This window comes from Rana temporaria, chromosome 1 (genome assembly GCF_905171775.1).
Source record: "Rana temporaria chromosome 1, aRanTem1.1, whole genome shotgun sequence".
Lineage (NCBI taxonomy): Eukaryota > Metazoa > Chordata > Amphibia > Anura > Ranidae > Rana > Rana temporaria.
Window position 1 is genome coordinate 210,968,101 of NC_053489.1, and position 14,319 is coordinate 210,982,419.

The following is a 14,319-nucleotide window of genomic DNA, read 5'->3' on the forward strand; positions in this document are numbered from 1 at the left end:
CCCTCTTACTTGTGCAGAATAATAGAGAAGTGATGAAGAGGACAGACCACGACATGGTGCAGGTGACTCAGCCAGAGATCTGTGGATTGTATTCTATCTCCCCTGTGTATTAAATACAGAGTGCAGACATCAATGTAAATGTGATCAGATCTGATTGGACACGACCGTCCCCTCCCTACACCTAGATGTCTGTAGGATGATGTATAATAAACTTCACATTGTACAACTATCATATTATTCACAGATCTCTACGGTCACTGCTAGAAAGATGTAATCCAGTGCCGGGGGTGATAGTGAATACTTATTACTAATATTCTCCAACATTATTCTCATGTTCTTTTCATGATGGAGGAGCCCAGATAAGAGTAATCCAAGGGATTTAATAAAATTTTGCTAACATTAAAGAATATTACAGTTCCTTTGTGAATTTTCCAAATGCTTAAAGTGCACCTTCATCGGGTAATGTACAGTATATATTTTTATAAAATGTCATGAATGGTAAGTAATGTGTAGGTGTAACAAAAACAGGTATTTATTATTACCTCTAATCAGGGGCGGACTGACAACTCATGGGGCCCCCGGGCAATAAGAGATTATGGGGACCCCGGGCAATAGGAGATTATGGGGACCCCAGGAAATAGGAAATTTTGGGGCCACACAGAATACACACAGACAGTATATATATACACAGTATACACACACAGACACACAATATACACACACACAGACAGTATATATACACAGTATACACACACAGACACACAATATACACACACAGTACACACATATACACACTGAAAATGTACTGGAGAGGAGGGGCAGCTATAATCTTGGAATTTTTAGACCAAAATGATGTCAATAAGGGACAGATGTAAATAAACACAGATTTATACTGTCCCTGGTTTTACTGAGGCTGGAAACCCTGATGGGGCCCCCTAGTGGTCTGGGGCCCTCGGGCAGTGCCCGAATGTTCAGTCTGCCCCTGTCTCTAATAGAGATCACTGAACTCCCCTAGCAATAATCAAATTTACTTTTTCCTTGATAAGGATAGCACCATGTTTGTTCAGGCACTATCCAGGGTGAAACATGCACTTTCTGGCCTGGGATGTTGGCATAGAGATGACAGTCTTGTAAATCCTGGTGCTGTCTCCTGCATTATGCATACTTGCTTTACGATAGCTGTATTTTACTGTGCTGGAAGTGCGCAGGGAGCGAGCTCTCAGCATGGTACAGTGTTTACCTAGGGTCACATATATGCCGCTCGGTGTTAAAGCCTACCTGCTGAGGTAATGCGCCAGGTCGGCAGGAAGAGGTTAATGATAAAGGTTGAAGGTTTGTTTTAATGATATTATTGTGGTATTATGTGACAAGTTTAAAATGCATTCATGTGTCCAAACAGATTTCAGAAGGAATGGCATGGTTGGATGTCTCACTCATCTACACTTAGGCTGTCATAGTTAATCATAAGTCAAGTTGATTCCTTATAGTGAGGAACGGAGATGATATCCGACTGTGCTGGCAACCATGTTGGATACTCTGACATCAATCCGGCTGTGGCCGTGGGGCTCCTATAAGGATGATATTGTCATGCTGAAATTATCCTAGGTAGTTTCTCAATTGTACATGTCTTTATATTCTTGCACAGGTATTGCACTTGAGGGTGGTTGGGGATGTTAAAGGCTGTTTTTGTAGCCTTAAAGGGTCACTAAAGGATTTTTTTTTTAGCTAAATAGCTTCCTTACTGCAATCCTGGTTTCATGTCCTCATTGTTCGTTTTTGCTCTGATGTTGCTGTAATCCTTCTCTGTTCTGGACACTTCCTGGCTGTCTGTTTCCTGATCACCACAGTACTGGGAGATTCTAGTTTCGTTTTCCTAACCATCACTCTCTAAGGCTCTGTCCAGCACAGAGGCATTAAATTACATGCAAAAACTAAGCTAGCTGCAAAAACGAAAGTGAAACTAGAGGCACATTATATGATTGATTTTTATCTATTTTTAATCGTTTTTAAAAGGAATCAGTTAACTATTATGTCTCTATACCCTGTAAACAGTCATTTCAGCACAATTTTTTTTTTCCTTTAGTGACCCTTTAATGTTTCTTCAGTATCTGGCTGTGCCAGTTATGTTATTGTATTTTTCTGGTTTCTGGTATCTTGGATACCCCACTTTGTATGTTTTTCTATATGAAAAAAATAATAAAAATAATTTTCCAAAAAAATAATGCATTCATGTAGACTTTTAAAGCTAAGGACCGAGCTTCTTTCTGAGATTTGGTGTTTACAAGTTAAAAAAAAAAATGTTTTAGCTAGAAAATTACTTAGAACCCCCAAACATAATATATATATATATTTTAACACCCAAGAGAATAAAATGGCGATTGTTGCAATACTTTTTGTCACACTATATTTGCGCAGCGGTCTTACAAGCGCACTTTTGTGGGAAAAAAATTCTTTAAAGTTAGCCCAATTTTTTTTATATTGTGAAAGATGATGTTACGCTGAGTAAATTGATACCCAACATGTCACACTTCAAAGTTGCGCTCGCTCGTGGAATGGCGACAAAACTTTTACCCTTAAAAATCTCCATGGGAGACATTTAAAATATTCTACAGATTCTATGTTTTAAATAACAGAGGAGGTCTAGGGCTAAAATTATTGCTCTTGCTCTATCGATCGCGGTGATACCTCACATGTGTGGTTTGAACACAGTTTTCATATGCGGGCGCTACTCAGTTATGCGTTGTTTCTGCACGCAAGCTCGACCTTTTGTTTTCAATTTTTACACTGTTCTTTTAAAAAAAAAAAATTGTGTCACTTTTATTCCTATTACAAGGAATGTAAACATCCCTTGTAATAGAAAAAAGCATAACAGGACCTCTTTTTGTAAATATGGTCCAGGGACACACTGGGCCCCTTTGCTGCCACTATGCTATTGCTGGGTGTCCAGTGTGCTCCTGTTCCTTTAAGAGGGATTGGGCTGCCTACAGGCCCACCTGCCTCTCATCTATCCATTGATTGCATGTGCTCCCAATATGGAGACGCTCATAAATTCAGTAGTGTTTAGGACTGCAAGCATAAACAGGGTGCCGTGAAGAGGCCTTGAAACTTACGCATGAGTTTGCAAATGCATGCTAACTAAACCCCGGTTTTTAACGCAGACTGTTGGACAGGTTATTCTGGTTGATCAGCAGACTGGTTGGTGGGTTGAGCTACGGTTTGTTCTGTTTTTGTTTTTTTTCCCTGGCCGCAGACCCCCACAACCACCGGCCATGGTTGTGGGACTGAGGACTAGGTGCTTTGGGACGAAAGCACCCACCCACTCATGTCGAGGGCATGTGGCCTGTGGAAAATAAGAGCAACCACGCTGGTTAGAGGAGAGAGGGAGCTTTCCTGTATCCCATAGCCACCATGGGATTAGTCACTAGGAGAGAGGTGAAACTAATGCTGGATTGGTGGAGACCGGCACAGGCTCAGCGTTATTGGTTCCTAAATGCTGCTCACCTGGGAAGTGGTGTCCTCTAATGGAAGGAGTATCTGAAATGTAGGAGTGTCATCAGTGTAATGCAGTCAGATATGGATTACAAGTAGTTAACAGTGCAATTATAGCTAATTTCTGAGTATGGTAGACCACAGCTCTCAGCCTGGAGTTCAGGCATTAGTGAGTGCAGTTCCACTTGTCCCCACTAGGGCCCCTAAGCCCCTCCACCCACATAGGCCCCCCAGCAAAAGCCTACCTGGGACCTCTGTGTCTTCCAACTAACTTCTCTCCCTAGATTCTGCAAGGCCTCTCAACAAGGGTCTCCTCTAGCAGGTTGGACCTGCAGCCTTACACCAGCATACTGCAAAGATTCCCCCCTACCTAGGAAGTGTCATTAAATGCTGATGCTGTGATCTGTGTATACCAATACGCTCAGTGGCGGCTGGTGCTCAAATTTTTTTGGGGGGGGGGGCGCAAACGAAAGAATAAATAAATAAATTGCTGCCTCACTGTGCCCATCAAATGCAGCCACTGTGCCATCAATTGTCACCATTGTGCCATGCCATCAAATGCAGCCACTGTACCATGCCATCAAACGCAGCCACTGTGCCATGCCATCAAACGCAGCCACTGTGTCATCAATTGTCACCACTGTTCCATGCCATCAAATGCAGTCACTATGCCATCAAACGTAGCCACTGTGCCATCAATTCGCACCACTGTGCCATGCCATCAAACACAGTCACTGTGCCATGCCATCAAATGCAGCCACTGTGCCATGCCATCAAACGCAGCAACTGTGCCATTCCATCAAACGCAGCCACTGTTCCATGAATTGTCACCACTGTGCCATGCCATCAAACGCAGTCACTGTGCCATGCCATCAAATGCAGCCACTGTGCCATCAATTCTCACTACTGTGCCATGCCATCAAATGCAGTCACTGTGCCATGCCATCAAACACAGCCACTGTGCCATCAAACACAGCCACTGTGCCATCAAACGCAGCCACTGTGCCATGCCATCAAACGCAGCCACTGTGCCATGCCATCAAACACAGCCACTGTGCCATCAATTGTCACCACTGTGCCATGCCATCAAATGCAACCACTGTGCCCATCAATTGTCGCCACTGTGCCCTTTGTCGCCACTGTTCCCATTGATGCCACTGTGCCCATTGATGCCATTGTGCCAATTGTCGCCACTGTGCCCTTGAATTGTCACCACTGTACCCATTGTGTCCACTATGCCCATTGATGTCACTGTGCCCTTTAATTGTCGTCACTGTGGCAATTGTCGCCACTGTGCCCATTGTCACCGCTGTGCCCTGTAAAATGGCCCTCCCCCACTCAGCACTTACCTTTCTCGGCGGGTCAGCCATCCTCCTTCCACGTCCCTCGATGTCTTCTCCCACCCTCGATGACGCTTCAGCCAATCAGATTACCAGGTTACCAGAACCGGTGAAACTGATTGGCTGAGACGCCTGTCAGTCTTATCCAAGGAACGCACCCCCGTACATCCCCTGGATAAGCATCCGGAAGGCTGAGGGCTGTACTCGGAAAGCCCTTCCACACAGCCAACCAGCTGCCGTTATTCAGGTGGCTGTCGCTCACCGTCCGGCCATCTGAATAGTCCAGCGGCCGGCAACAATGCATAAATCTATGTTATTGTATCAGTGGCAGGGCGAGAGCCAGAGGGGGCGGCACTCCAGCGCCCTCTATAGATGCACCGCCACTGAATACGCTCATACTGTAGTGCACCAGGACAGTGCACGGTTTAATTTGAGTGTTTTATGTTGATCTTAACAAATGGTTTTGATAATTTTGAAATGTGATGACTTGAGATCATCTTTTTTCTTTTAGGTCATATGCACATATGACCTAAACCAGGGGTGTCCAAACTTTTTTCAAAGAGGGCCAGATTCGATGAAGTGAACATGCGGGAGGGCCGACCATTTTGCCTGACATTTTTTGAACCATAAAAATTCGGTCTAAGTGTGTTCCTCCGAGCAACTAATACACTGCCCAACAAGAATTCTCTTGCCTGTGTGGCTGTGTGTGAGTAAAGAGATGAGCTCGGGCGTGCCAGGAATGCACCCACCATTGCCAGGAATGCACCACCATTGCCAGGAATGCACCCACCATTGCCAGGAATGCAGCACCATTGCCAGGAATGCAGCACCATTGCCAGGAATGCAGCACCATTGCCAGTAATGCAGCACCATTGCCAGGAATGCACTCACCATTGCCAAGTATGCTGAACTATTGCCAGGAATGCAGCACTATTGCCAGGATTGCACCAACCATTGCCAGGAATGCACCCACCATTGCCAGGAATGCACACACCATTGACAAGAATGCACCCACCATTGCCAGGAATGCACTCACCATTGCCAGGAATGCAGCATCATTGCCAGGAATGCACCCACCATTGCCAGGAATGCCGAACAATTGCCAGGAATGCACCCACCATTGCCAGGAATGCTCCCACCATTGCCAGGAATGCTGCACCATTGCCAGGAATGCAGCACCATTGCCAGGAATGCCGTTCCATTGCCAGGAATGCCAAACCATTGCCAGGAATGACGCAGCATTGCCAGGAATGCACCCACGAGCGCCAAAGATTATCTACAGGAGAATCTTGTGTTTACACAGTGACCTCTTTAATAGAAAGTCCCACCTCCTTTGATGGACAGAACAGTCGTCCAATGGCAGTTGGGACTTCCTATTACAGAGGCTGGCCCCAAACAGGAAATTCTCCTGTGTGTGTATGGCGCTCTTCCCGCCTCCTCCCTGTCCCGTTTCAAGGCATAGACATCTTTGTGGCCCTGGCGCTGGGAGATCGTCAGATGCCACAAAAGATATATATGTCCAAACAACCAGGCGGGCCATTCAAAACCGTAACGCGCGCCACGATTGGCCCGCGGGCCGGACTTTGGACATGCCTGACCTAAACAGTTATTAGGTCAACAGTTGGAGATAAGGGGAATACCTCCATAGTGGTGGAGGTTACTGAAGAGGTGAAAATGAATTAAAAGGCACAATTTGATGGTGTCCACGGGGAAATGCTCTGTTATTGTTTGCAATTCGAGACTGCATCATCTGCTTGTGAATGCACACATATTAGGACTTTCTATTTCTATTGAATGGTTGTTATTGATCACATGATTATGTATATGTTATATAGAGTATATATAGTATATGATGCACAGTATCATGCACATGATTATCAGCCACTTGTTGAACAGACCTTTTCTGGAACTTTTTTATTAAAAGTTTAAATTAGTATGTTTTTTCTAGAAAATTACTTAGAACACCCAAACATTATATATTTTTATTTTTAAGCGGAGACGCTAGAGAATAAAATGGCGCTGGTTGCAATATTTTAAGTCACACTGTATTTGCGCAGCTGTCTTTCAAACACAATTTTGATAAAATAAAATGTAATGAATTAAAAAAAAAGAAAACACAATAGTAACCCTCATTTTTTTGTATAATGTGAAAGATGGTGTTACGCTGAGTAAATAGCTATCTAACATGTCATGCTGTATAACTACACACGTTCTTGGAATGGCAACAAACTATAGTACTTTAAAATCTCCATAGGTGAAGCTTTACATTTTTTTACAGGTTACCTGTTTAGAGTTACAGAGGAGGTCTTGCACTAGAATTATTGCTCTTGCTCTAATGATTGCCGGATTACGGTACCTCACATGTGTGGTTTAAACACCGTTTACATATGCTGGCACTAATTACTCGTGCGTTCACTTCTGGGTGCAAGCACAGAGGGATGGGATGCTTTAAATAAAAATAAAAAAAAAACATTACTATTTATTTTACTTTTTATTTTCATACTGTCACTTACATTTTTTTTTCTTCTGATCACTTTTATTCCTATTACAAGGAATGTAAACATCCCTTGTAATAGAAATAGGCATGACAGGTCCTCTTTATTGAGAGATCTGGAGTAAAAAAAGACCCCAGATCTCTCATTTACCTTTAAAAGCTAAAAAAAATATATATATATTTTTTGACTTTACAACAAAGGCAAAAAGGCAGTAACTAGAAGCTTCAGGGCCCTGTTGCAAGAAACCATGAAGGCCCCCCAACCTCCTGCCCTGAGCCCTTCCCTCTGAGCCCAGAGCCCTTCCCACTGATCCTACTACCCTTTACGGTCCTGCAGTGGACGTGGTCAGTAGGGCAGTGGTCATGGTCAGTAGGGCAGTGGACATGGTCAGTACGGCAGTGGATGCGGTCAGTAGAGCAGTGGATGTGGTCAGTAGGGCAGTGGACATGGTTAGTAGGGCAGTGGACATGGTCAGTAGGGCTGTGGATGTGGTGAGTAGGGCAGTAGGCAGGGTCAGTAGAGCAGTGGATGTGGTCAGTAGAGTAGTGGACGGAGTAAGTAGAGCAGTTGACAGGTTCAGTAAGGCAGTGGACAGGGTCAGTAGTATTTAATTTTTGTTATTTCATTTTTTTCCATTGTTTTTTTTTAACCACTTAAGGACCGCCTCCTGCACATTTACGTCGGCAGAATGGCACGGCTGGGCACATGCACGTACAGGTACGTCCTGTGCTAGTGCCCAGCCGTGGGTCGCAGGCGCGGGCCCGCGACCCGGTCCGAAGCTCCGGGACCGCGTGACCCGCGGACCCGATCGCCGCTGGAGTCCCACGATTGGTCCCTGGAGCTGAAGAATGGGGAGAGCTGTGTGTAAACACAGCTTCCCCGTTCTTCACTGTGGCGGCATCATCGATTGCGCGATCCCTTTTATTGGGATACACAATCGATGACGTCACACCTACAGCCACACCCCCTACAGTTAGAAACACATATTAGGTCATACATAACCCCTTCAGCGCCCCCTTGTGGTTAACTCCGAAACTGCAATTGTCATTTTCACAATAAACAATGCAATTTAAATGCATTTTTTGCTGTGAAAATGACAATGGTCCCAAAAATGTGTCAAAATTGTCCGAAGTGTCCGCCATAATGTCGCAGTCACGAAAAAAATCACTGATCGCCGCCATTAGTAGTAAAAAAAAAATTAATAAAAATGCAATAAAACTATCCCCTATTTTGTAAACGCTATAAATTTTGCGCAAACCAACCGATAAACGCTTATTGCGATTTTTTTTCACCAAAAATAGGTAGAAGAATACGTATCGGCCTAAACTGAGGAAATTATTATTTTTTTTATATATTTTTGGAGGATATTTATTATAGCAAAAAGTAAAATTTCATTTTTTACAAAATTGTCGCTCTATTTTTGTTTATAGCGCAAAAAATAAAAACCGCAGAGGTGATCAAATACCACCAAAAGAAAGCTCTATTTGTGGGAAAAAAAGGACGCCAATTTTGTTTGGGAGCCACGTCGCACGATTGTCTGTTAAAGCGACGCAGTGCCGAATCGCAAAACCTGGCCGGGTCGTTTAGCTGCCTAAAGGTCCAGGTCTTAAGTGGTTAACTACAATTTTTGATGGGAGGGAGGCAGTGGAGAGCAGTAGACATGGTCAGTAGAGCAGTGGACATAGTCAGTAGAGCAGTGCATGTGGTCAGTAAGGCAGTGAGCATGGTCAGTAGGACAGTGCACGTGGTCAGTAGAGCAGTGGACGTGGTCAGTAGGGCAGTGAATGTGGTCAGTAGGCAGTCGACGTGGTCAGTAGGACAGTGGGCGGGGGCAGTGGACAGGGTCAGTAGGGCAGTGGACGTGGTCAGTAGAGCAGTGGATGTGGTCAGCAGAGCAGTGGACATGGTTGGTATGGCAGTGGACGTGATCAGTGGGGCTGTAGACATGGTCTTTCGGGCAGTGGACTAGGTCAGTAGGGCAGTAGACAGGGCCAGTAGGGCAGTGGATGGGGTCAGTAGTTTTTAATTTTTGTTATTTACTTTTTTTTTATATGGGGGGGGGGGGGACAGCATTTTGGGAGGGGGGGGCGGTGGAGGGCAGTATGGGGACAGCATGATGGGAGGGGGAGGCAGTGAATGGCAGTATGGGGGACAGCATGATGGGAGGGGCGGGCAGGGTAGGGCAGTATGGGGAAACAGCATGATGGTAAGGGGCAGTTTAGGGCAGTATGGGGGGACAGCATGATGGGAGGAGGAGGCAGTGGAAGGCAGTATGGGGGGACATCATGATGGGAGGGGAGACAGTAGAGGGCATTATGGGGGGACAGCATGATGGGAGAGGGTTGTGGGGGGCAGTGTGGGGGGACAGCATGATGGGGGGGGGGGCTGTGGTGGGCAGTATTGGGGTCGGCATGATGGGAGGGGGGCTGTGGAGGAAAGTATGGGTGGACAGCATAATAGGAAGGGGAGGCAGTGGAGGGCAGCATGATGGGATGGGGGAAATGGAGGGCAGTATGGGGGGGACACCATGATGGGGGGGTGGGGAAGGGCAGTATGGAGGGACAGCATGATGGGAGGGGGCAGTGGAGGGCAGTATGGGGAGACAGCATGATAGGGGGGCTGTGGTGGGCAGTATTGAGGACAGCATGATGGGAGGGGGGCTGTGGAGAACAGTATGGGGGGACAGCATAATGGGAGCAGGAGGCAGTGGAGGGCAGCATGATGTAAGGGGGGAAATGGAGGGCAGTATGGGGGGACACTATGATGGTGGGGTGGGGGAGGGCAGTATGGAGGGACAGCATGATGGGAGGGGGCAGTGGAGGGCAGTATGGGGGGACACCAATGCAAGACTGGAAGACAATTCAAATGTAGGCATCTCGTATGTGCTGAAAAATATTAAATAAAGAAATGGCAAATTCAAGAATAAAAAGGCAGACACATTTTTTATATCTTGTAATTTCCCTGAAAGTAGTGTTGTTTGGTATGTACAAATGTTCTTCTTCAAAAGACCATGGAATAATCTTTAAATACCTATTTATATTGTGAGATCTTACCTTGCTGCTGCTCCAAATTTACATATGATAAATAACTAATAAACACAATACAAAGTAAACATAACAATTATAATTATACAATAGAATTTCTAAAATATAATCTTTAGAAAAATGACCCAGTCCTGTGAAGTAATGTGTATAACTTCCTCCTTAGAATGTATCAGTGTGCAACTCTTTGCCATCTGTATACCACAAACAGCAATAATAATTTGCTTCATCTTCTAACATCACTGACTTAATGGTTAAATATTCTGTGTTCTTTGGGGTGTCTTTGGATCCAGAGAACCGATCAGGGACCCCGGCTCCTTGGTGTTTGCTGCTGTCACTTTTATAATATAACAGATATCTGGGTTTTTCCCCTGTTTTCTGCTGAAACCAGTGCACCCAGCGATCACCTATACTGAACCCAGTAACTGTACAAGGTAATGTCATCGTGTTCCCAGGAGAGACGGATTGAGCGGCTGGTTGGGTCACACTCACCTGAGCGGCACAATCTGAAATACAGAAATAAATTCATATAAAAAGTACAGCAGAGATCACTTGTAATATGTACATTAAACTCCCTCTTTCTCCTATAGCTGGTCTCCAGCTTAGACATTAATAACCCATTTCCCCTCTTACTTGTGCAGAATAATAGAGAAGTGATGAAGAGGACAGACCACGACATGGTGCAGGTGGCTCAGGCAGAGATCTGTGGATTGTATTCTATCTCCCCTGTGTATTAAATACAGAGTGCAGACATCAATGTAAATGTGATCAGATCTGATTGGACACGACCATCCCCTCCCTACACCTAGATGTCTGTAGGATGATGTATAATAAACTTCACATTGTACAACTATCATATTATTCACAGATCTCTACGGTCACTGCTAGAAACATAATCCAGTGCCGGGGGTGATAGTGAATACTTATTACTAATATTCTCCAACATTATTCTCATGTTCGTTTCATGGTGGAAGTGCCAGATAAGAGTAATCTAAGGGATTTATTAACAGTTTACTTACATTACCTAATATTATATATTTTTTTGTGATTTTTTTTTCAAGTGCTTAAAGTGCATCTTCATCAGATAGTGAATACATTTTCATAAAATGTCATTAGTGGTAAGTAACGTGTAGGTGTAGCACTAGTAGATATTTAACATGTACTGTAACAGAGATCACACAACTCCCCCTAGCAATAACCTAATTTACTTTTTCCTTGATAAGGATAGCATCACGTTTGTTCAGGCACTATCCAACGTGTACAGTACTTTCTTGCCTGGGATGCTGGCATAGAGATGACACTGGGGGGTTATTTACGAAAGGCAAATCCACTTTGCACTACAAGTGCACTTTCAAGTGTAGATCTGAGGGGGACATGCAAGGAAAATAAAAAACAGCATTTTAGCTTGCACATGATTGGATGATAAAATCAGCAGAGCTTCCCCTCATTTAAGATCTTCCCCTAAGATCTACATTGACTGCACTTCCAAGTGCACTTATAGTGTAAAGTGGATTTGTCTTTCGTAAATAGCCCCCATAGTTTTGTAAATCCTGGTGCTGTGCAGTTCTAGGTTATGTTCACATATGTTTGACACAGATCAGCGCCTGCTGCAGTATCCTGCCTTATTACTTGCTACAATGCCTGATCACTGGGGGGATGAAATGCTTTTTTTCCACCTGCAGAAGACTGATGATATGATCTCACCTTAGGTAAAGACACAGAATGGAAATCGGACTGCATACTTGCTTTAGGGTACCCATTCATTACTGTGCTGGGAGTGCGTAGGGAGAAAGCTCTCAGCATAGTACAGGTGTTTACCTAGGGTCACATATATGCGTAAGTGCACATATGACCTAAACACTTATCAGGTCAACAATTGGAGGTAAGGGCAATACCTGCATGATGGTGGAGGTCACTGAAGAGTGGGAAATTAATTAAAAGGCACAATCTGATGGTGTACATGGGAAAATGCTCTGTTATTGTTTGCACTTAGGCCCCATACACACGGGAGGATTTATCCGCGGATACGGTCCAGCGGACCGTTTCCACGGATAAATCCTCTCGAGGATTTCCGCGGATTTCTATGCGATGGCGTGTACACACCATCGCATTGAAATCCGCGCCAGAATCCTCTGGCGATGACGTGTCGCGCCGTCGCCGCGATTATGACGCGGCGACGTGCGCGACGCTGTCATATAAGGAATTCCACGCATGCGTCGAATCATTACGACGCATGCGGGGGATCCCTTCGGACGGATGGATCCGGTGAGTCTATACAGACCAGCGGATCCATTTGTTGGGATGGATTCCAGCAGATGGATTTGTTTGGCATGTCAGCAAATATTCGATCTGCTGGAATCCATCCCAGGGGAGAAATATCCGCGGAAACAGATCCGCTGGAGTGTACACACCATAGGATCTATCCGCTGAAACCCATTTGCTGGGATTTTTCAGCGGATGGATTCTATCGTGTGTACGGGGCCTTATACATAGCTCCAACTCCCAACTGTGCCTGATTTCAAGGGACTGTCCCTAATTTGGAGCACTTGTGGGTTTAACTAATCATATTTGTGTAGCGCTATACCCTGCAGGAGCCGCTGGTTTGTTGTTGGGATCAGCATATTAAGTTACCTCAATGTTGTCTAGGGGTGTAGCTGATGAATAAAGTAGAGACCGAATGTCCAGTACATGAAGGAGAGTTTTCAAATGCTTTATTTCAGGCCCAACATAGCCAACATCAACATGCAGTAAGAAGGAAAAGGTTGATGAAGCGATAAAGAACTTGCGGTATCAGGCCTGGATTTAGAGAGAGCAATCCTGCTCACAGCTGCACAATAATCGTAGTCACCGTTCGTCGCCACTCTAGCCAGAGTGGGTGAAGTGCATCCGGACAGACTTCTGCCACAAGCCTGGCAGCCAAAGTGTCACTTTAGGTTGCTGGGGGGAACAGGCCTCTGCCACAGGCCTGGCTCTAGGGCCTCTGCCACAGGCCTATTACCTACTTGAATGAGCTAAATGGACGAATTGAGCGAATCCTTCCAGTAGATTGAACATAGGTCACCGGATGACAGCAAAGAGTACCTGTCAGCATTCCAGTCACCAGATCCCCGGTGGTTCGGGTTCTCCTCAAGCCGACCCCCTAATCGAGCGGCACCCAGCCTGGGATCTTCTCAGTAAAGCGGGGGACCCAATAAGTTACTGGGGCCCCTCTCTGCAATATGGAGCTCCGCGTAGCAAGCAACCCCAGCCTGGAAGGCCATCGCCGGGGTACGTTGGATGCGCGCACCCTAAAGGTGGATGCCGCACCTGGAACCTGGAACCCGTGGGAAGAACCAAGAAAGATGGCGTCTGCCACAGATATACCCCTCCCCAGCATGCCCCACAAGAGAAAACTCCTCTAATTAGCTTCTGGGGAAAAGTGGCTCTGCCAGAACCCCTCTAGCGCCACCTGTCGCCCAGGGGTGGAGCGCAGACTGACCTACAGGACAGTTCAGGAATGACAGCAGCCCACAATTTAACAAATTGTGAATGGGAGCAAAATAACTCTCCCATTCCCCACTAACTTTAGCGTAGTGCCCGTACTGAAAGTAAGGGGGCGCTACATTTGTATAATTCTTCTTTGAGGGGGCATAACAGGGTGTGTGTCCTATGTCTACATACTTTTGCTAATAGGTGTCCCTCTTTCCCACCTCAAAAAGTTAGGAGGTATGCTTATAGACTGACTCATCTGCTTGTGAATGCACACATATTAGAACTTTTTCTTTCCTATTGTATGGTTGTTATTGATCACATGATTATGTATATAAGAAGGCCAGTATGGTGGCCTGAGTTTATGGGAGGAGCCCGGAGGGTATTTAAGCAGCCCACTCACACATGCTCTTTGTCGGTTCAGTGTGCTGTACTACACGTCACTGGGCCGACTCTTCCCAGCTCACCTCATGTCCGTGAGTCTGC

The 14,319-nt window shown here is 45.4% G+C and overlaps 3 gene segments (V, D, J or C); all 3 read right to left on the reverse strand.

Moving 5' to 3' along the window:
• The window catches only part of LOC120936462, a 66,050-nt gene extending 54,944 nt beyond the window's left edge, over positions 1-11,106 (reverse strand). Inside the window, 3 exon segments of the V gene segment in view lie at positions 3,498-3,501; positions 10,698-10,871; positions 10,999-11,106. Coding sequence covers positions 3,498-3,501; positions 10,698-10,871; positions 10,999-11,044 — 224 coding nt within the window.
• The window catches only part of LOC120936501, a 339,157-nt gene that overhangs the window by 75,141 nt on the left and 249,697 nt on the right, over positions 1-14,319 (reverse strand).
• The window catches only part of LOC120936375, a 167,481-nt gene that overhangs the window by 69,935 nt on the left and 83,227 nt on the right, over positions 1-14,319 (reverse strand).